Genomic DNA, 23,739 nt, shown 5'->3' with positions numbered 1-23,739 from the left:
CCCTTATAACCTATTTTTAAAAACCTACTCTTTTTATGTGTGAAATACAAAGTCTTTTGAACTCAGCCAAAGTATGAGCACATTTGATTTCTCGCGGTAATGAATTGAAGTCACTTATTTCTTTATAGTACAATGAATTTTGAGTTCCTGATCAGAAGAGCATATCAAAATCGTTACTCAAACCTATCTCAGCGAGATATTTATATCTGATTCAGTTATAGTTTTGAAATGAGATTTGTTGTTTATGTTTTTTCTAAAACAGAATTATATCTACTTTTGATAAAACAATTTTTTCAAACGCATTTTTGGAAGCTTTAAGTTGAAATTAATCGATTACCTATATGAATGAAAATTATAATTTTTGAGGCATCGTTTCATTTATATTTTCAAGGCTTAAATATTTATATTCAATCAAGTACTATAATCAACCTGTTTACTTTTATTTAGAAGTATGAGTCGAAAGAAAAAGACTGGGGGCTGTTGTTTTTCTCTGTTTTGATCTGCCTGCTATAAAAGCGGCTATTGGATTTTCGAAACGTTGGTTTCAGTAGGTACATCTAGTATTTCTTCTCAAATCCTGATAATCCTATTCCAATTCATTCTATTTTCAATGCATCAGGAAAACTTTCAATGTATTCCATTCATCTGAACGACACTCGAAGTCGACTGCCTTCCCGTCCGCACGCATCCCTTTTAAAATTCCAATAGTCCGATTCAAATTCTTCAAGAAAACGTATAGAAATTCCCATTGTCCAGTTTCAATCCACACAAACGACTGCCTGTTTCCCGTGCGCACGATTCCCTTTGAGAATTCCAACTGTCCGATCCCGATCGGGCCGATCCATCAAAATTCCAATTCATCAGGTACACTTATGTGAATTCCCATTGGCCAATTCTATGGAACGCAAACGGCTGCCTGTCTTTGCGCGCCGTCCCTATAAACAAGCAGCCAGGATCGAGCTATGCAGAATCAGTACGAAAATAAACAACTAACTTCTATGAAGCTCAGGTAGAGTAGTAAGCAAGGACGCAAAACTGGTAGGATGGGATGGGATTGGAAAAGTGATGAGCTGGATTCTCATCTTTTATCGCCATCTTTTTTTGCATACAAATCCAATAAGATTTTTAGTTTATATATCCTATCTGGATGAGTTATAATTTTGTTTAAATTATAACAACGGTTGATATGATTTAGTTATGGTTGCATAGACTTTTTGATATAATTTGAGATATTTTAACATCCTACGAGTACTAAATTATAACTCATCCAGATAGGAAAAAATTTAATATCAAAATATCTCATATTGATATAATTTAGTTTTTCTCTTCTGATCGGGTTGCACTGAGGATAAAAGTGGGTGTTTTAGATTGGAAACTTGAAATTTACTTAAAATTAAATTTAAATAACAGTCCTGGTTAAGCTTTCCATAATTTTCAAAACATGTATCCAGGCCAGGCTGATCTGGGCTAATTTATCTTAAAACCTGAAAAAAATCCGGGCATTTGATTTCAAAATTTTCAATTCAAAATTCGGGCAATATCCGGGCAAATCCCAAGAATACTTCAATAGAAATCAAGATGAAAATTTCGTTCAACATTTTTTTTTATCAAAACCCTTAAGTGTTTTTTATTTTTATAAAGGTTTCCGAAAAATCGTTCTTGTTTTTTATTAAAATTAATCACAAAATTTAGTCTTTGACCGCACGAATTGAAAATGAACGACTGAATATGAGTTTTTTTTTTCTTTTTTTGGTGTTGTTGTTGTTATGGTTACCCGGGCAACTGGGCCGAACCGGACCTTTCTCAAATTTGGTTTAAAATATCAGGATAAGTCCGGGTAAAACCGAGCAATCTGGCAAGCTTAGTCATAGTCATGATCAGAACAACAAAGCGGTATCGGTTTTTAAAACAAATTTTTTTTTTTGGTCCGAATTCCCGAACTTTTAAAGGGGTTTTGAGCTTTCTCAATCTCAGATTTTCCTTGTATTTTTTCTTCTTTTAAATGATTAGTGTGAGTGTGCCATAAAGTATGAAATGTTTGTTACATGAAAAATGTGAACGCGATAATTAATGCGTATGCTCACTTTGAACAAAAGTGCGATAAAAAAAAACCATTAACCGGTAAATGGTATCTCACATTCCATTCATGATTTTGTCCTTTGAAAATTTGTATTTAAAAGAAAAAAAAATACAGAACCGAAATTTCAATTGAAATTCATCGCTGCTACGAAGCTTCTATGCTGGAAACTTCACGGAAATGAACACTGGTCAACCCGAAATTGTCAGCAGAATGAACTTAAAGGAATTTAAACCTAGATCGCGGGTTTTTTTTCATGATTTGACCGAAAAAATTATATCCTGCTCCGAAAGATGTTACTCAAATATTATCGATGAAAATTCAAGAAAAATTTTAGCGCCTTTCTGCGAGCAAACTTTATTTGATGAAAAAAATTCATCCAATATCTGCGGTTAAAAAGATTAAAAATTTCATAAAAAAAATCCTAGAATCACGTACAGATAATAAGAAACGGAAGTTCAGGGCTGTTATTACCTATCATGGATCGCCAAGCTACACGCGTGAGATATTCAATGAGAGGGAAAAGTAATGATTGAGTATTGAACCAATTTTAAATAAGTGGGTGCTCGTCGTTTGCTCCTGTGCAATAGAATACAAGGAAAGGTGTTATAGTACAAGAATTTGTCTTTCAATTTGAAATTTATTTTTGGAAAACTACAGATGTGTGCTTCTCCAAGAAATGGAAAAAGGTCTCTTACCCTAAACTGCCCAAAAATTCACGTTTCAAATAACAACCGCATCATGTGACTTAGAAAGAAATGCAAACAAACCCTAGAAGACTGTCACCCTGAGTACAAAACGTAGTAAGATCGTAGTAACCACACCGCGCAATCGAAATCGTTCTTCGAAACATTCTCAGTGAACTTAATCTCGGTTTAACAATACATAGTAAATACTTACAGATTCGCAGTAGTAACCCGGCTGATTAAATTGTTTTCACTCGAAGTTGTTGCCGCCGCTGCTCTTAGGGTGTTGGCATCGTCGCCATGTGCTTTTGCTGTAACGCCTCCTTGTTGTTGATTGTTGTTGTTTTTGTGTCTGTTTCGCGTCGCCGTAATTCGATCCCAGTTGTTGCCGCCGGTTTCTGCTGCAGCAATACTCGTAGTGGCGTCGTCGTTGCCTCCTTTCTCGCGCTGATAAGAGGCAGCGTGATTTGCACCGCGTCGTTGAACTTGACATGATGTTTCGTGATGGAAACGGTGCCGCGGCAGTTGCTGTTGCTGTTTTTGTTTTTGTCGCTGTTCTGATTTTGTTGTTCGCATACGCCCAGAAGTGCCAAGCAGATAACAACAAGGTTGGCGATTTATGACGCCGTTTCCCGATGGCATCGTTACCGTGGGCGCCAAACGAAGAAACCGTCTGAGCAACATACTTTCACACGTTTACACCTGTTCTTGGCTGCCGCTGACGACGATGTTTGTCCTCAAACCGGATGGTGGCAAACGAATTAGCACGGTCTGAAATTTTGAAAATTGCATTGATCAGTTTCGAAGTGGCCGGTCAAACAAAAAACGTCAGCAGCCTCCGTTGGCGGTTTTAAATACATATTTGGCGATCACTCTGGATCGAAGCGTGCCGACAACGTTAAATCATCATGACTTGTCAAATGTTGGCTTTCATTACCGCCTACTATGTTTGTATGTGAATACTCACAACCGGTACAAGAAGTTGGACTTTGAACTCATGACAGCAATCCAACATGTGCTGCGAGCGATCTACGTCACGTGCTTTGCCGGATCCGACTTAAGAATTACCTTCAGAAACCCCCACAAAAAGTCCAACCTGTTGTATAGATCACGAAAAACGTTCCACGAAATCGACATGCATTCGAACAAGAATACGGATCTTGCATTCAAAACGCACAAATGCAGACACAAGAAGGGGATATACCTTCAAGTAAAATTTCCGAGCGTTCTTTTTCCAACCTTTTTTTTTTACCTCCACCACGTCATTGAGAACCATAATCGCGGAACATAAAAATCATTTCCCTCGATCACGGATTTTGTGCGACGGGCGACCCCCAATCAGAACCAAACCGAACGAGTTGGTTTTCCCCAGATTCGCCAGAAGAGAAGAACAGGCGGGTGTAAACGATCTGTTTCAGCTTAAAACACGAATCAACGCGAACGACCGGCCGGTTTTCATTCACAAACCCGCAATACCTACAAAGAAACCTATAACAACAATTCCACGAACGATCACGAATGGTGCCAATATTTGCGCTTCTTTTTCGACGCTGTCGCTTTCTGTGTAAGCCCGACATAAACGATAAACCTCGGGAAATTACGACGTTTCGGGGGAAACTAGAGCCGAAGCTCAGAACTGGCAGTGCTGCCAGCTCGGTAGCAGGCCCATAAAACCGTTACCATAGGTCACGGTTATAGATGTACTGTTACTTGTAACACGAGCTGTAAGTTATTTGTAGCGCGTACTTTTTCATAATATAATATTGTTTGAGGAGTTCAGCTGAAACTAACGGAATGTTGTGACACATTGAACTGATCACGACTTAAATTGTTGTCATTTTCTACAAAAAATAAAACAAAGCATTGCAATAAACCGTTATACAAAACATGATTTATGTCCGTTTTCAATGTAAATCAAATTCTAATGCAAACAAGATATATTTTTTTAAATCGAAAAAGCTAAACATTCAGATAAAGAGAGACACAAAAACAAAAAAAAATGAAAAAACGAAAAAGCGAAACAACGAAAAAACGAAAAAACGAAACAACGAAAAAACGGAAAAAACGAAAAAACGAAAATACAAAAAACGAAAAAACGAAAAAACAAAAAAACGGAAAAAACGAAAAAACGAAAATACAAAAAACGAAAAAACGAAAAAACAAAAAAACGAAAAAACGAAAAAACAAAAAAAAAAACGAAAAAACGAAAAAACGAAAAAACGAAACAACGAAAAAACGAAAAAACGAAAAAACGAAAAAACGAAAAAACGAAAAAACGAAAAAACGAAAAAACGAAAAAACGAAAAAACGAAAAAACGAAAAAACGAAAAAACGAAAAAACGAAAAAACGAAAAAACGAAAAAACGAAAAAACGAAAAAACGAAAAAACGAAAAAACGAAAAAACGAAAAAACGAAAAAACGAAAAAACGAAAAAACGAAAAAACGAAAAAACGAAAAAACGAAAAAACGAAAAAATGAAAAAACGAAAAAACGAAAAAACGAAAAAACGAAAAAACGAAAAAACAAAAAAACGAAAAAACGAAAAAACGAAAAAACGAAAAAACGAAAAAACGAAAAAACGAAAAAACGAAAAAACGAAAAAACGAAAAAACGAAAAAACGAAAAAAAACGAAAAAACTAAAAAAACGAAAAAACGAAAAAACGACAAAACTGACGAAAAATGACAAAAATGACAAAATTGACAAAAATGACAAAAATTGCGACAATGACAATAATGACAAAAATGACAAAAATGACAAAAATGACAAAAATGACAAAAATGACAAAAATGACAAAAATGACAAAAATTACAAAAATGACAAAAATGACAAAAATGACAAAAATGACAAAAATGACAAAAATGACAAAAATGACAAAAATGACAAAAATGACAAAAATGACAAAAATGACAAAAATGAAAAAAATGACAAAAATGACAAAAATGACAAAAATGACAAAAATGACAAAAATGACAAAAATGACAAAAATGACAAAAATGACAAAAATGACAAAAATGACAAAAATGACAAAAATGACAAAAATGACAAAAATGACAAAAATGACAAAAATGACAAAAATGACAAAAATGACAAAAATGACAAAAATGACAAAAATGACAAAAATGACAAAAATGACAAAAATGACAAAAATGACAAAAATGACAAAAATGACAAAAATGTCAAAAATGACAAAAATGACAAAAATGACAAAAATGACAAAAATGACAAAAATGACAAAAATGACAAAAATGACAAAAATGACAAAAATGACAAAAATGACAAAAATGACAAAAATGACAAAAATGACAAAAATGACAAAAATGACAAAAATGACAAAAATGACAAAAATGACAAAAATGACAAAAATGACAAAAATGACAAAAATGACAAAAATGACAAAAATGACAAAAATGACAAAAATGACAAAAATGACAAAAATGACAAAAATGACAAAAATGACAAAAATGACAAAAATGACAAAAATGACAAAAATGACAAAAATGACAAAAATGACAAAAATGACAAAAATGACAAAAATGACAAAAATGACAAAAATGACAAAAATGACAAAAATGACAAAAATGACAAAAATGACAAAAATGACAAAAATGACAAAAATGACAAAAATGACAAAAATGACAAAAATGACAAAAATGACAAAAATGACAAAAATGACAAAAATGACAAAAATGACAAAAATGACAAAAATGACAAAAATGACAAAAATGACAAAAATGACAAAAATGACAAAAATGACAAAAATGACAAAAATGACAAAAATGACAAAAATTACAAAAATGACAAAAAATGACAAAAATGACAAAAATGACAAAAAATGACAAAAATGACAAAAATGACAAAAATGACAAAAATGACAAAAATGACAAAAATGACAAAAATGACAAAAATGACAAAAATGACAAAAATGACAAAAATGACAAAAATGACAAAAATGACAAAAATGACAAAAATGACAAAAATGACAAAAATGACAAAAATGACAAAAATGACAAAAATGACAAAAATGACAAAAATGACAAAAATGACAAAAATGACAAAAATGACAAGAATTACAAAAATGACAAAAATTACAAAAATGACAAAAGTGACAAAAATAACAAAAATGACAAGAATGACAAAAATGATAAAAAAAGACAAAAATGACAAAAATTACAAAAATTACAAAAATGACAAAAATGACAAAAATGACAGAAATGACAAAAATGACAATATTTGACAAAAACTGACAAAAATGAAAAAAATGGCAAAAATGACATCAAATACAAAAATAACAACAAAAATGAAAATTTGTTATATGAGTTTGAACAGTTATCATATATTTTTGTTTGTAGGAAGTACATCTTACAATTTTAAGAAACTGCTGTTGTTCTGCGTTCTTCATTAGTACGCAGCAATTAATGGATTCTCAAAAATGAGGCGTAAATTGTTATTGTTTTGAAAGCGAAAAAAAAAAAACAAAACAATGCTCCACCATGTTAACTATGATCAACCTGAATTTATGTTTAACTGGCAACCCTGGCTCGGCTTCGTGTTCCCCATTGGTGTAACCAGGGTTGCCAACATTTATTTTCAAAAATCAGGGAACTGGTGAAATAAAAATCAGGCAAAATCAAGCTACGTAAAAGTAACGGAAATTTCGCTCTAAGTGCTGACCTTTTTGGCTTTCTTACAGAAAGGCATAGGGAACGGTCAGTTGGGGATATCATTAATTAAGGGTCCAAGACCCCACTTTATAGGTACCAATCGACTCAGCTTGACAGTTACGATGATGTCCGGGAATTTGTATGTTCCATAAAAACGTTCTTAACACATTAACTCCTATTCTAGGTTTCACGATTTTGATGAATTTAGTATCAAAAAATTGCATTTTTTTTCCTGTAGGACTTATTTCAAAACCAAAAAAAAAACAAAATTGTTTAAAATTTTTCTATTCCATAGAACATATCATGCTTACGTTGGCTCCAAAAAAGGTGGACATTTGCTCAGCAGCAGTAGCCAGCAATCGCTAAATTAATTACAAAGGCGATCAAAAATTTGACAAAAATTTCATAAAACAGCAGAGAATCGATCCCACGCCATCTAGCATGAGAGTTTAGGAGGTTAACCCCTTGACCACTAGTGAGCGTCGAGATATGTGGCTCTCAAACTTTAACAGTTTGAATTATTTGGATTATAAATGAACTCGTTGAATATAAGTTCGTTTATCCTCCAAAAAACGTACTGGGCACCTTTTTTTATATTGAGTTTAGTAATTTTTGCTATCGATTTTCTTTAATCATAATCTTTTTTATAGATTAATAATAAATAATTCAGAAATAAGGAATCCATTATTGTGTCATTTATTTCCAAAGATAATTGACACTCTGTAAGAAAGCCTCCAATCCACTGATAAGTGTATTAAATCGGGTTTTTTTTTTAGTCGTCGCTCCATATTTTCACTCTTGTTAGCCTACTTTGTTATAATTCTACTGCATTAAAGAAATCGAAAGATTCCCTTTAATTCTCTTCTTCACTGCAAAAAATCTACATTTAGAGAGTATGTTTCTCCACACATACGTTTCTGAAATTGTTCGTACCCATAAAATTTATTAGAATGAAATGAAAACTAACATTTTCGCACATAAGTTTTAAGTGGCATAAAAATATTGGGCTGTGTAAAATAAATCGAGCGTGTGAAATCTGTAAAAAAAAATCATCGAACCCATGGCGATGATTTTTTTCTGTTTTTGTTTCTTGAAAATAGCGCGCATGGAAAGTTTTCTTTAACCGCGCGGTAGGAACCAACAAAGAAAATCCGAAATTCCGAAATTTAGAGACCGTGCGCGATTCCGAATTCCGTGTGCAACAGTTAACCGATCTATGAGGCGTTCTATCCGAGTGTAAATATCCAAAGAAGACCTTATGTGGAGGACCTGGGAAATGTTACCGGATGGACACGATAGAGATCCTCCTGACACAACGATGGGGTCCGATGCCGCAGGTCGACGTCGATCGTAATATTTGGAAAATTTTCGCCGTTTCAAGAAATTAGACGAAAGTATGCTGCTAGGTGATTGCTTTTTTGAATAACTAGTGAATGCGTTTGTTTTGTTTTTTTTTCAGAACTGTTCCCAGAAAGAGACGAGCTCGTTTGAAAATTTCTTTTTAATTTTACCAGCTAAATTTAAGGACCATTCTGGAAAACAAGAAACATTACATCACCATGGCGAATGAAAGAAAAAGCTGCTATGTAAAGTGAATCTTAGTGATTTAAACAAAATTGTCCAATTCTCAGTTTGAGCCTAACATCCGAAACCGTTCCTAAATATTATCATCTTCTAACTAGAAACTTTTGAAGAAAATATTGCGTACTATATTAAGAATTAATTAAGTATTAAGTATTCTAAGAGTAATAAAGTCAGGAAGTATGAAATGTTTAAGTATGTCGTTCTTTACTGAATCATAATATTTTTAAATAAAATTAATAGACCTGATCAATAGCAGAAAGGTTAATTAAACTTATATGTCCATCATTTACGCCCAGTATGCGAAACATTATAATTTCTATTTGTCTCAAACATTAACTTTATGTGTCACCGCACAGATCTTTTTCTATGTTTTCGGGTAGGTATGTGTGACACATATTTTTCAAATGAGATACAAATTGCAAAAATCTATATAGGCCCACACATACCGGTAATGTGTCGAATTTTCTGAGTGTTGAATAAAAATTAACGGGAATCTTTCGATTGCTTTGATTCAGCCACTTTTTCACTTTTTATTTCAGCTATGGTACCTACTCCAGTTCCTTACTACCCATTTTTCACGACATTCGCAAAAATCAGGCAAAATCAGGCATATTTTCAAAAATCAGGGAAATTTAATGGCTTATCAGGTTGTCAGGCAGAGCCTCGAAAAATCAGGCAACGCCTGAAAAATCAGGCACATTGGCATCTCTGGGTGTAACGTAAATCCACTGGCGCACCCGAACGTGCGCCTATAAAAGCTCTACTTCGGGTACCCGAACGCATCATTACTAGAAATCAAGTCATTCAAGCAAGTCGGGCTTCAAGCAAGAGTGTTGGCAAGTCGTATAGCTGCTACTTAGGAAATATCATCCGACTTTCGCGTGTTTCCCCTTTTTCGGTGTCGAGTTTGATTGTGTGGTGCTAAAAGCAAAAGTAAATAACTTTCGCGCTTCTTGGAAGAAGGTGCCGATTCGTTTCGAAGGTTGAAGCCGTTCAAGTGTTTTTGGGAAGGAAAGTGTTTCTTAAGAAAAAAAAAACAAACTTTAAATTCAAAGGACTTCGTTGGTGTGCTACAACACGTGCTAATAGACTGTTGTGCTGAATAAAAAAACGTTGGATTACGCAATTGGTGTGCAGTTGGAATCAGCAATTCAGAAGATGGTGATAGCTACTGTTGAACCCGTTCCGGAGCCGCAAAGCCTGAAGGGTGGGGATGGGAGTGGGGTGCAGGCGGCCTCCGTTGAAGTGGATTACAGCATGGAGTGTGCCCCAATTGGAGCCACGGTGAAGCGGGCGCTTCGATTGGCCAACATCGAACAGCGCCTGGTGCTTGGGCTGTCGGAAGCCGTGAGCGCCCTAGCCAAAACCCCGGAGGAGTATCTGTTCTGCTTCATGGCCGCGGGTGACAGCGCCACCCACCACATGCACGAGGTGCTGCTGCAGGCGTTCTGTTTCGAGCATGATATTTACATAATTAAGGTGGGTGTGTGATTAGGGTTTATCCGAGGGTAGTTGGGAAAGTATAAACGAATTGGTCTTTCCGGTTCCATGATTAAAACTATTGTATGCAAACAGATGAGAGACGAATTATTTAAGTTTTCTTTAAGTCTAATCACTTGCTCAAATTGTTGTTTGCAATCTCTAGAGAACATCAAGGAAACGAAAGGACCGAATCGTACAAACTTTGGCACCCCTAAGTCCTGATATCCATAATAAGAAATAATATTAATAGCATATTCCCTCTTCTTTTTCTCCATCCTCCAGGTTGACAGTGCGGAAAAATTGAGCCGCCTTCTGGGCACCACCGGATGTCACCAGTCCTGTGCGTTGATCCAGAAATCATGGTCCCCAGACCACCAGACGGAGATTCTGTCCAAGGTCGAAGACCAGCTGGTCGACTACTGCGAGGAGCACTGGGAAGATCCAGTTAAGCCAGTCATTAAGCTACCAGAAAAGTAAAACCACGTGGTCCCCCCGGACCTTACCCAAGGTTTGGGGAAATTTAATCAACCTGGAATCGTGATTATGAAAACAAACATTTTTCCTCTGCCACTACGGGCAATTCATCACCCCCACAAGTAAAACAACAGCAACAAAGATTGTTTTACCGGGATCAGCCCATCTCGTGAGCAAACCAGAGAAAAAACCTGTTTTCGCCATACCGGCTCACGTGAATGCAGTCGTCGGGGTTTTCCAACGCGCAGGGGATTTCTCTCAATGAACTTCTGTCCTCAAGTAAAAGGGCTAACTACTGAAAGGCCCCGACTTAAACTATCAACTCACTCAGTGGGGGGACAGAAAAATCCCACCAGACAGAGAAGAGATGTGCTAAGTATTGCAATTTTCCCGCTGCCGCAAGAAATTCCTCTAAATAGCAAAAACCTTTATGTATTCAAATTAGCCAACTATTTAGTGCGCCTCTAAAGAAAGAGAGAGCGAAGAATCTAATTAGTACGACCACAGACAGACTGTCGTCGTACTTAGTTTAGTTGTTAGTTAAATCAATTTGTTCTAACGTATAAGTGTTAATAAGATTGTGGCGAGGGTGGTAGGATTGACGCGCTAAATTGCTTGTGTCGCGCGAGGATTGAGCAAACACAAGTGGCTGCCAGCGCTGATTGCGTGATTGAGTTTGAAGAGTGAGATTATCTGCCTATCTACCTACTGTAACAATTGAAAAAGAAAAACGAATAGTGTTCAAGTAGAAAGTTGTTAAGTGGAATTCTATTGAAAGTACTCAAAGATAAAAATATACTTGAAAGATAACACAAATTTCTTCATGTTATGTTTCTAACGTGAATATCACAGTTCCTAAAAAAAAACATTAAATTTGAAATGTCTAATTATTTTATTAGGAGAAAGTCGGGTAAGACGGAAACAGTGGGTAAAACGGACACTCGAGATATTTCGAAAATTATAATGTTTAATAGGAATATGTTTGCCTTATTGTACAACACTTTCGAGACTCTCAATCGAGGTCTCCTAATAGTAAACAAAACAAAGAAAAACTTTGAGGATTTGATGTAATTTTCTCTCCTTAGAAAATAGATCATAACTCGCAACATTTTCTAAAATTTCAACCGTTTTCAAAAGTGGAGTGTTAATCTTCAATCATCTGGAATAAAATTAGCAAATGTCGGTTAAAGGGCTTGAGCAACAAACGTTTTGAAAAAAAAAAGTTGCTAAGGCGGAAAAGACGGGCACCTCAAAGTAGGGTAAAACGGACGCATAAGTTTCTTCTGGTATTTCATTTTTTTCATATGTTTGATCCATCATTTGTCTTCAAAAGACCTTGGTTGGGAAGATTTACAGCTTGCTGTTAAATTCTTTAAAACAAAAAAGACCTTGGCAAGAGAAATTGTTGGTCGAAAAGCACTCAGAATGTCAAACAAGCCATAAAAACCGATGAAGAAAGCGCTTTCAGCATACGGAACTGATATAAAGAAATTTAAAATGAATAAAAATTTTCAAAATAGATTAAAAATAACGTAAATGATGATAATAACGGTTTTTTGCAGTAAAGGGTGTGTCACATCAAATTGCATCACGAAAAAAAAAAACGCTGCAGAAATTTAATTTTGAGGAATTATATCTTCAGCTTTCGATTATTATCAGATAAGAGTGTATAGATCACGTTGGCCATGCTTCACTGTTAATTTTTCGTAAATTTGGAAAAATGTCGTCGAACGAAAAAGAGTGTCGTGAATTAATCCTGCGCACTCATTTCGAGAATCCGGAGTTGTCACATCGGAACATCGGTCAGATGCTGGGAATCGTCCAATCCACGGTCAGCAGAGTACTAAAACGATACTTCGAGAACCTACCATCGACCGGAAGGTGAAGAACGGCAAAAATGTATGCTCCGTCAGTGAAAAAAATCACAAGCGCGTAGTTACGTAGTTTAGACGTGATCCGAGAAGTTCGGTCCAGGAAAGCTGAATTTGTCAAGTTCATTCGTCCAGCGGATCAAGCAACGGGAGGGCCTGCGTACATACAAGGTTCAGAAGGCTCCTAACCGCGCGAAAGACAAAACATGGTGGGGAAGACACGAGCCCGGAAGCTGTACACCGAAATGCTGACGAAGCCGTATTGCCTGGTAATGGACGACGAAACCTATGTCAAAGCGGACTTTCGTCAGCTGCCTTGCCTGTTGTTTTTCGCCGCATAGGACAATTTTAGGGTTCCGGAGGAGATTCGCTAGCAGAAACTATCCTAATTTGCCATGAAGTACATGGTGTGGCAAGCGATCTGCTCTTGTGGATATCGGAGCGCACCCTTTTTAACGACCGGTACGGTAAACGGGCAGGTTTACCTTAAGGAATGCCTACAGAAGCGCTTACTACCACGATTGAAACAGCAAGAGGGCTCGACCATCTTCTGACCGGATCTTGCTTCGTGCCACTATTCAAAGGAAAGGACGTGTTGGAGTGGTACGAAGCCAACGGGATCACTTTCGTGCCAAAGGAAATTAAGTAGGCTCTCCGGAAGAACCCAAAAGATGTCAAATCGGAGGCGGACTTCAAGAGAAAATGGATTTCTATATAAAAAAAACCACAACCTGACGTTGTACAGAACCTTATGGACGGAATAAAGAGGAAGGTGCTAACATACGGGCCTGGGCTCGAAGTATGAATAAAAAGAAAATGCCAAAAGTTGTTTAATAGTTTTTATCTTACCGTCTGGAATATTCAAAAGGATCGTTTTTTTACGTGATGCAATTTGATGAATGAAATGATTGTTGAAAATAAGCAATATCTGATTTTCTATTGCGATTCTACTTTACGGTGTCCGTCTTACCCCTATGTGGTTTATCTATAGGTGGGGACAACCAAAAACTTTAGTATTAGTGCGTTGTATCCATACAGTTGCTTATGAACGATTGTGACGTAACGCGACGCCGTCGTGGAGTCAAGTGTTGAGCGTCCAAATGTATCCATGGACACTTATTAGGAGGAATGTTTGGAACGCAAACAAAGTTGTTTATTATTTAGAACAAAAAGTGTCCATGCTGCGTGCCAGGACGAAAAAGCGTAAATGAAAGGGTGCTTTGATTGTGATTTATGAAATAACATGAAGCATTGTTTGTATGTCGTCGGTAATTGACGACTTCAACGTCGAGACGCTTATGAACTTTTGTGACGTAGCAATCAAAACATTGAAAAAACTGATTCTCACACTCGTGCAAGGGTACTCTTGTCCCCAACTTATAGATAAACCACATAGGTCTAACCCGACTTTCCCCTACCAAAATCAAGGGTCGAAAATATAAAGGTGAGTTATATATTTGTGTGTTTGTATATTTATATGTTCACCCACAAATCAGACTCTACTCCTACATTGAAATTCCTCGTAGGTGGAATTATCGGTATCAGATTCTATGCCGGATCGGCATTAGATAAAAGCTTTCTTATAACACTGTTATAATATAACAGGCATTGTCCTCTGAGCGCAACCACATTGCATATGTCTGAAAGAAACCAAATAAATTCTATTCTATTCTATTTTGTTTATTTATAGAGGATTTTAACCAACATGGTCATTCGTCCTCTAAACCAAATAAATGTACCATGTGCTGTGTGTATGTAAATCGGCATTAGAAAAAAAATTCTTTGTTTCCAACCGCACTCAAAAAAACACCAGCCAAGATGAGCTGTGGGTGTGTATGCTAACCGGCCAGTAATAGAAAACAGTTTCTAGTTTCCCATTCCCACTTCATTCCCCTCCCATTCTCATCTCTTCCCTACAAAGACAAAGAATGATGAAAAAAAAAACACCGGCCAAATCGCAGACTTCTAATGCTGTGCATTTTTGGTGATCGGCAGTGGCAGAAGGCTATGCCAATAAACCTTCGTTTGCTAACTGACTCAGGTGGTGCACTGGGTACGATATCGGACTAGCAAGTCGAGATGAGAATGTTGCAATGAGCTCGATTCTCATAATATATTTATTTTTTGGGGGAATTATTCAATAACATGAAAATCCCATAAAATGATTCGCTTGAGTGTAGTGCTTTTCCTATCATATCATCTTTGATACAGTAGGAGAGAATAAGGATAATTGATCCCTTTATCTTATTTTCATCATATCTTTTTGAAAAAAAAAATGTAGATCGCCGCCTTTTACATTTTCTGCCAGCGTGTAATTTCAAGTTAATATGCTGCAAAATTAAGATCGATACATGAGCCCGTGGATGAACTAGAAGCGATTTCGTGGGACTAAAAACATTGTGATACTTTGAAAGTTAAAAAAGGCTTGATCCTTTATTAAAAGAGACTAGATCCTTTAATCATAGTGCCCTAAGCTTTCACAAAATTTTTGAAAAATATCCTCAATGCGGCCGTGTTTGTCGCCCTGTTATTTTTCCCTCCTCATTTGTACACGCCCAACAAGTGTGCGTGAGAAATGTCAAAAACAACTGTAATGGCCTTTTTCTTGCATAATTCTGGACCTGGAGAAAATTAAGCTTAAAAGCGATAATTTTTTTGATTATTTTTCCCATCCTAATCCGTACACGAGAGTAAGTGTGCGTGAGAAATGTCAACTTAAAAATTTTATCAAAAAAAAAAGTTGAAAAACAAGGGCAAATAACCACTGAATTTGGAACATTTAAAAAATGTCTGTTTCAAATCCATTTCTCTTTGCTTTCAAAAATTTTTCACCTTTGACATTATGTTTCAAAGTTTTGTTAAAACCATAGTCCGAAAGTAATTAGTTTACAGAATGTTCAAAATGTTCAAAAATTTATAATTTTGAATAAGGTTCAGTGTTCCTTTACTGCTGCCCAGTAAATAAACAATAATTTCGATGTAACTAAACTTATATATCGAACTCAATGCTTTTCCACACCACCAAAACGAATTTTGAATGGTAAAAGAACATTACTGTCTTGATGCAAACGAAGGTCATTTTTATTTTCTTGTCGTTGCATGGAATGTCAAATATCGTATGTCTGTGTGAGTGAATTCATTTAATGTTTTGATTTCACGTTCGTTTTTTTTATACCCATTGATAAAATCAATTACACGTGCGATATTCATAGAATGGTTTCGAAATTCAACCAAAAAAAAAATAATGAAAAAATAAACAATAGAACAGGGAAAGCTAAAATATTCTCACTAAACAGACTCGGATAGTTGAGCTTGTTTGTCAATGTTCATCAGTTTTTCAATCAACGCACTTTGTAAAAAATTATACTAAATTTGCGGGAAAATGTTTACAAAATGCATCATCTTGGAGTCCAAAATATTTTTTCGAGAACTGCCTTGTCCAGTGGGCGGTAAAAGGGCTCGTTTTATATCCAAAATAAGTTAGATATTTTGAAAAGCAGACATTATTCGATTGTGACTTAATTTTTCATTGAAAGAAAAGTTTCAGGATTTATTGGAGAAAACATTGAATAAAAATCTAACACCGGTTTTTTGTTGTAGATGGTGATTCATGATGAACAATTCACTCCAACGAATTAAAGTTAATTATCAAGTCTGTAGATGCTGAAACTGATCAAGGTTTCTTTGATGGAGTTGAGCACCAACTCGTGAACGCCATTCAGAGGATCCCAACCCAAGTAACATAGATTAAGCCAATTGGCTTTTTTGAGTTTTATTATTGTTTTATGAAGACTTTTCTATGGCATCCAATTTTTTCAAAACTGATTCGTCTATTGTGCGTTTTAAAAGAGCCCTAAAAGTTTTACTAAAACTTGAATAAATGAATAAATCTTAAGAGTGTTGTAAAAAAGTTGCAAAAGTATTGCTAAGCTACAAAAAAAACACCCACTTTCTTGTATTTATAAGGGCTTTGGTACCTGTTTTAAAAAGCACTTAATGCGCTTTTAAACTAGCGTTCAAGCCAAGTTGAAAAACTGTTTTATTCGAACAGTGAATCTAGGCATGATAGAATTAAATGACAGATGATTTGACGATCGAGAAGAAGGTATACACGCTTCAACTGTTTTGCCTCTTATTGAGATAGCATAGCCTATTTTGAAAGGATTTTGAGTGATGGCTTTGAGAAAAACGGGCTCTCAAAATGATAGAAATTAACACAGCTAAAATTATCCAAAATTATTTAAAAAAATTTAACAAATCTGTTATTGCTTTAATTTAAAAAATAAATATTCGGCCTAATCGGCCTGTTCGGCCGAAATCTTAACTCAGCTTAACGGTTTTTGGGCGTTATTCGGGGCCGAATATTTCGAATAAAATCTTTTCAGTTGATGTCACAGTTAAAGAAAAAATAAAAAAAAAACTTACGGTTTTTTTCTATGGTAGTTCCGTAGATCGATGATTTGGAAGTAAATTTTCGAATAGAGCAGTGTTCCATATTATTTTAAAATAAATTCTTAAAATGAATTCTGAAAAAAATGCATTCAAAGTCATCATTTCAAGTTAATTTTGTATTTTTTTTGTTCAAAATCAATACTTCAATATACTCAATTTAAAAAAAAAAGAAGTTGGTTTGAAAAAAAAATAGCTCAGAGTTCATTGGAAAACTAATATAGAATTTCTAATTCTAAGCCAAGCAGCTGGCTAAGTTGCTTCCAATTTGACTTCTATTTTGGTATTTGGTGCCTATATGGTTTAAATTTGTCTCTGCATCCAGCCCATAGATGATATCTACGGCACCCCACAGGTATATGCTGATGAATCATGGGCCTAGCAATGCGAGTTACTCACAATCAGCGCATTTTTGTGGATAGCTAAATTGCTATTAATATTTTTTTTTACAATTTACTTATAACGGGGATCCACGGATTGCTTCAGTAAAGGGTGCCACGACAAGGCGTGCAAGATAAGACGTTCGTAAGGAAAAAAACGTTGACAGAAAAAAAAACACTTTATTTGGACTGCAACCAGCTGTTTGTTTTGCTAGCCGGTGTTGTCTTCATTCAGTTTTTCGGGGAATTTCGAAAATTCCCGAATTTGACACATTTCTAGGAATTGGAAAAATTCTCACTTGTTCATAAATTTCATTATGACCAAATCATTTGAAAGAAATCGGATCAAATACTCTAATTTTGAACGATCATGATTAGAGATTATGTTTTCGGAATATATAAAATTTGAGCTTTAAAACCTGAATTGTACCTAACATTCAGCCTAAACTTTTCAGTTTAAAAATCACCACTCTGAGCCTCGCCAAAAATAAAAACAAAATTCTTTATCATGAATAGTGAAACAGAGGCAGGCAATTTATCGCATTACGATGTTCCCCCAGCCAAGTGTCAAGTTTCGTTCTAGCTAGTGCTTTGCTCTACATAAAATATCATGACCGGTGACGTACTGTGTATTTCCCTCACGCGTCATGATAACTTCTTTTTTTTCTCTCTCGAACTCAACAAGAATATGGTTTATGATCCACAAGCAAAGCACTGCGTGTTGTTAACTTCTTTTAGATTTTTTCGCAGAAAACTAGAGAAAATACTTATTGAGATAAATTAGATTAGGGTTTTCCCAGTTCAAAAACGTGTGTAAATAACTTCAAAAATTACTTGAAGCCATATGCCTACATACTGAAAAAAATTTTTTTGAGTGTAAAGGAGACAAATGTGTTGCTTATACAAAAAATAAAGTTTTTTCTTACTTGTTCAGAAGAAACATGAACAGAAAATAACAAAATTAAGGTTAAGTATGATCAAAACGTTTTCAAAAATTATGTGGAGATTCTAATAGTGAAAAACTTTTGTCCCATATTTTTAATCATATAAGGGACAATGCTTAAAATAATAGTCAATTAAAGTGTAAGACAATCGTGCAATGCAAAAATAAAACGTTTCACGAATCAACTTTGCAATTGAACCCTCATGCGTCTATCAGCCGATTTAAAAACGTGCTAGAAAGTCGTTGACGCAAGAGAAACAATACATCAACGTCATTTTATGGGGTAAACACCAGAGGCGCAAAATTCTTACCGTCAAATCTTTAATCAAGCGACGAGCCGCATTGCGAGCCGTCTTTAAATAGAATTGTTATGAAAGTGTCCCGCTTTAATTGGTTTGTTGATATTGAAAACTGAAGGGGGTGTGTTGTGGTGTGATGATTTTGCGTAGTATTGTTAAGGAGTTTAGTAGGTAATTGAGAAGCCACTTCAGTAGCTACGCATCTGATGACATTGATAGATTTGGCATTCTTAATTGTCAATTCGGTAGTCGTCGTAGTTGATGCGTGATTGCGATCGACCTTGAGTACGAATTTGAAGACAAGTTATGGAACTTTGATATACAAAAATTTGAAAAAAAATCTAGATTCTTTGGATCAAATTTTTGAGAAGTTAACATAGAAAATTTCGTAGTAATTGAAATTATTTTTTTTTCTCCTGAAAATTCCAATTTTCACTCGACTTCCTTGAAAAAGGGGAAAATCCCAATTCGTAGAACGAAACCCCGATTGATCTGTATGGAATATTTCACTTAAAGAAAAATTTCCCCCGAAATGATCCGAAACAGCCGGCACAGGTTAGTGGTTCATTGGAAAATACTCAGCGAAAAAACAGCTGCCAAACACACAAAATCCAACTGCCATTCAAGCTTCTCACTTGCATCGGGCGCCAAAAAATGAATCATTTTTTCTGAGAACCGGATCATGTCATCGGCTCGCATGTTTGTAGTTGATTTTTTTTCTCACTGCCGCCTTTTTTTCACTTGTCTCGACCGAACGAAAGATGATTCGGAATTCCCCAGCTAGTTAAGGCAAAAAAAAAAAGATATCTAATGTTTGTATTTTTCTCTGCTTCCCCAACATCAGGGGCGGTCCTAGAGTCGGCTCTTGGGGGGGGTGATTTTCCAATTTTCAAAAATCAATCAATATAAAGGAACGTTAATATCTGGTGAAAAAAAAACAATCATTTGAGTGAGCGAAAGGAGAAGGGAGGGGTTGCTGAGGGCGGGTGGAGGGCTTATCGCTTTATAAATCAACCAGCGAATCTTTAATAACCACTGCGCTAAAAATGTTGATATTTTTTTATTTCTAGGTATATCTGGTATTTTAGAATTGTCACTTTAAGAGCTCTTTAAAAAATTTCTCGTTATAAATGTAATTTTTTCAATGAAAATAATACACACGTTGTTGAGAGATGAACACGTAGAAAAAAAAATCAAGTTATCTTCATTTTTTTCCTGAGCTTTTAAATATTAGCGCTCTGGTATTTTATAATTTATCGGAAGTATTTTATTTTTCATCGATAAGCCCGATAAACAAATTAATAAACATAACTAACGGGCATTGAATTCTTCATTGGGGCGTTTTACTGAATCGTGATTCGGAAATTTAGTATAAAAATTTTCTAATTTGGAAACACAGTATATAAAATCAACACTATAAATATAAATTAAGTAGAAAAAAACGATTATCAAAATCACTTTCTAAATTCTGGATCCGAATTTTATTTGATTTGCTTTTGAATTTAAAGTTTTCATTCAAAATTTTCAATTTTAATTGTATTACAACACAATGGTGATTAATCTTTGTTCATCTTCACATAATTACCAATTTTTTAAATAATTTTGAATTATAAAGAAAATTATGAAATGAAGGGTTAATTCTGAATGTTAATACTCTTCTATAGTGAACAGTCTCAATCATTTGCAATTGAATTAGCCAAGCTTTTAGATTGAGAATATCAAACCTTAAGCTAAATTTTAAAATAAAATTTCAATATTATTGTGTAGATGAGCTGAAAGCAGTATCGGTGACATAATTTCTGTAGATCTAGAAATCCAGGAGTGTTGGTTAAAAATCACTAAAAGATCTTCTGACTGTTTTGCTTGATAGAAGGCTTTTTTGCCAAAAAAAACAGTGGAATGATAAGGGGATAGTTTTAATTCACAAGGGAAAAATTAAAACCATGGCAAACTGATTTTGGAAGCTTTTTGCGTCTCAAACTCTATTTTTTGTCTGTTTTTTCCCTTCTTATTTTCTGGCATTGAGTAATTTTAAAACTTAGCAGTTCGGACTGAAAACGATCAATGATAACACTAGTTTACAGCATTTTTGAACTCAGTAAACTGAAGGTCATTTCCAATGTAAAATCGGGCGCTGAATCCGAAAATGAAATTCAAAAAAATCTCAGTAGAACCGTTTTTGAGTTATGCTCCAAATATGAAATTTCGAAAAAATTAAAAAAGTTCTTGTACTTAGATTGAAATATCTCGGACGATATAACAGTAATTTGAAATCTTTTTTTTGCATATTAAAGATGAATGAATTTTCTATCGATCATCTGAACACTGTTTTTGCGTTTGACCAACAGTTTTGATGATATTAGTGACTTTGTGAGGAAAAAAATTATGAAAAACGCATTTTTTTAGAGAAAATTTTGTTTCAACTAAAGTTTTTGACTCGATGGTAGCATTTAAAAAATCTGATTTTCTTTTGTGCTTAAATTTCAATTTAAAACAAAGATTTCAAGTGGTTTCTTATCAAAATCGGTTGAAAATTGAAGAAGTTATGGCTACTTTACCATAATAGTATTTTTTGTAGTTTTTCATAATTTAACGAACCGCAGAACACTTATCATAGTATAGGAAGAATGAAACATGATAAATCTCACTCGCACCAAGTCAAAATTATTTATTAGCTTACCAGAAGGTCTCATGCCAAGTTTCAAGAAGATCTGACCATACGGAGGGGTTGCTTGAGTATCAAACGTGAATAAAATTTTGAGGTATTTTGCCCGGAAGGAGCGAAAAATACTGGTTTTTCATCAATAACTTTTTTCATCACTAGCTGATTGTTTTTTATGGTTGATTTTCTTAAAGCCTAAAATGAGACAAATATTTCACCCGAAGACTGTAACTCGATTGGATTTGAAACAGAAAAGTTATTGCGGTTCAAAGATTGTATTTTGGTCGAAAATTGTCGTATAAAACGCAATGCGTAAAAAGTACTCATTGCGTGTTGGACAAAATTTGCGGCCTTTGAACCGCAATAACTTTTCTGTTTCAAATCCAATCGAGTTACAGTCTTCGGGTGAAATATTTGTCTCATTTTAGGCTTTAAGAAAATCAACCATAAAAAACAATCAGCTAGTGATGAAAAAAGTTATTGATGAAAAACCAGTATTTTTCGTTCCTTCCGGGCAAAATACCTCAAAATTTTATTCACGTTTGAGACTCAAGCAACCCCTCCGTATGGTCAGATCTTCCTGAAACTTGGCATGTGATCTTCTGGTAAGCTAATAAATAATTTTGGCTTGGAGCGAATGAGATTTATCATGTTTCATTCTTCCTATACTATGATAAGAGTACTGCGGTTCGTTAAATTATTAAAAACTTCAAAAATTACAGTTATGGTAAAGTAGCCATAACTTCTTCAATTTTCAACCGATTTTGATAAATAACCACTTGAAATCTTTGTTATAAACTGACATTTAAGCGCAAAAGAAAATCAGATTTTTTAAATGCTACCATCGAGTCAAAAACTTTAGTTGAAACAAAATTTTCTGTAAAAAAATTAGTTTTTTATAATTTTCTTCCTCATAAAGTCACTAATATCAACAATACTGTTGGTCAAACGCAAAAACAGTGTTGAGATGATCGATAGAAAATTCATTCACCTTTAATATGCAAAAAAGAGATTTCAAATTACTGTTGTGTCGTCCGAGATATTTCAATCTAAGTACAAGAACTTTTTTAATTTTTTCGAAATTTCATATTTGGAGCATAACTCAAAAACGGTTCTACTGAGATTTTTTTGAATTTCATTTTCGGATTCAGCGCCCGATTTTACATTAAAAATGTTGTTCAGTTAATCGAGTTCACGATTTTTTAAAAATTTTGTAAACTAGTGTAATTGATGAAATAACTAACCTGAACAACAAAAAATATGTTAAATCTTTTCATTATCCTTTATTCATTCAACAATGCAGGTCAGAAGGAAGAATGCTAAAAAGTAACAAATTCCCGGAAAAAAAAACAATACAGATTTCGTCTAGATAATCTTCGTATTTTACAAAATGGGGAATTACAAATTACTCACAGTCTTTATGAAAATTGATCATTAAGTTAATACCTTTTTTCTAATTTTTTTTGATATTTTACACTTTTGCTAAAAAGTGCAAAAATTTCTGAAATGAGCCTTGTATTTTCAAAATTTATACCGAAAAAAAGAACTGATAAAATAATACAAATTTGCATTTAGAGCTCCTAAATATGTTGATATCAGTTTTAAAATTCTTTGCACTTCGGAAAATGTGAATTTTGTTTTCTTGTGTTATAGTTTTGAATGCAGATTTTGGGTTCTAGAGATGAATTTGAATCTCTATCTCCAACACCAATTCCTGAAACAGCTGATATAAATACTTTTTTATTCCCTCTTGGCACTAAAAACTCATAGGAAACGCAAAAGTCATAAAACGTAATCTCTTTCTTCGATTTATTGTTGCTGAAATCTCTTGAGCATTTTTTTAATTTAAACTCTTACTATGAATATTTTATATTCGATTTCTGTTTGGCAGTACTTGTATTTTTTTCACAGTCATCCATAATATGAATGTTTGATGAGATACATTTCAAACAGAATTAAATGAATTCAGATCTAAAATTTGAATTTTTGTTTTTGAATTTCATAATATAGGTTAATAATTTTAAGTTTATAATTCATATTTGAATGGTGGATAAATTGAAGGTGAAAAATTCTCGCGAAAGAGAATCTTTACTGTGATTCAGAACCTGATTTTTTATTTTGCAATTGAAGGCAATAAATGTATGATGAAAGCAGAACAAATATTACAA

The 23,739-nt window shown here is 34.4% G+C and overlaps 2 protein-coding genes across 2 annotated transcripts in view; one reads left to right on the top strand and one right to left on the bottom strand.

The window, feature by feature from the left end:
• Nucleotides 1-23,739, bottom strand: part of LOC129750601 (electron transfer flavoprotein beta subunit lysine methyltransferase-like) — a 324,916-nt gene that overhangs the window by 262,571 nt on the left and 38,606 nt on the right. The gene's annotated exons all lie outside the window — the stretch shown is intronic.
• Nucleotides 9,806-11,772, top strand: LOC129750603 (uncharacterized). Its single transcript, XM_055745569.1, has 2 exons — nucleotides 9,806-10,490; nucleotides 10,776-11,772. The coding sequence occupies exons 1-2, from the start codon at nucleotides 10,170-10,172 to the stop codon at nucleotides 10,968-10,970; spliced, it is 516 nt and encodes a 171-aa protein (XP_055601544.1). The 5' UTR covers nucleotides 9,806-10,169; the 3' UTR covers nucleotides 10,971-11,772.

The sequence above is a fragment of the Uranotaenia lowii genome, chromosome 3 (genome assembly GCF_029784155.1).
Source record: "Uranotaenia lowii strain MFRU-FL chromosome 3, ASM2978415v1, whole genome shotgun sequence".
Taxonomy (NCBI): Eukaryota; Metazoa; Arthropoda; class Insecta; order Diptera; family Culicidae; genus Uranotaenia; species Uranotaenia lowii.
The sequence above is the reverse complement of the archived record's forward strand: the minus strand, read 5'-3'. Positions and strand labels throughout refer to the sequence as shown.

Bases quoted from the DNA above. Each gene is read 5' to 3' on its own strand.
- LOC129750603 (XM_055745569.1), top strand. From the start codon at position 10,170: ATGGTGATAGCTACTGTTGAACCCGTTCCGGAGCCGCAAAGCCTGAAG. The intron at 10,491-10,775 runs GTGGGTGTGTGA...TCCATCCTCCAG, and splicing joins ATGATATTTACATAATTAAG to GTTGACAGTGCGGAAAAATT.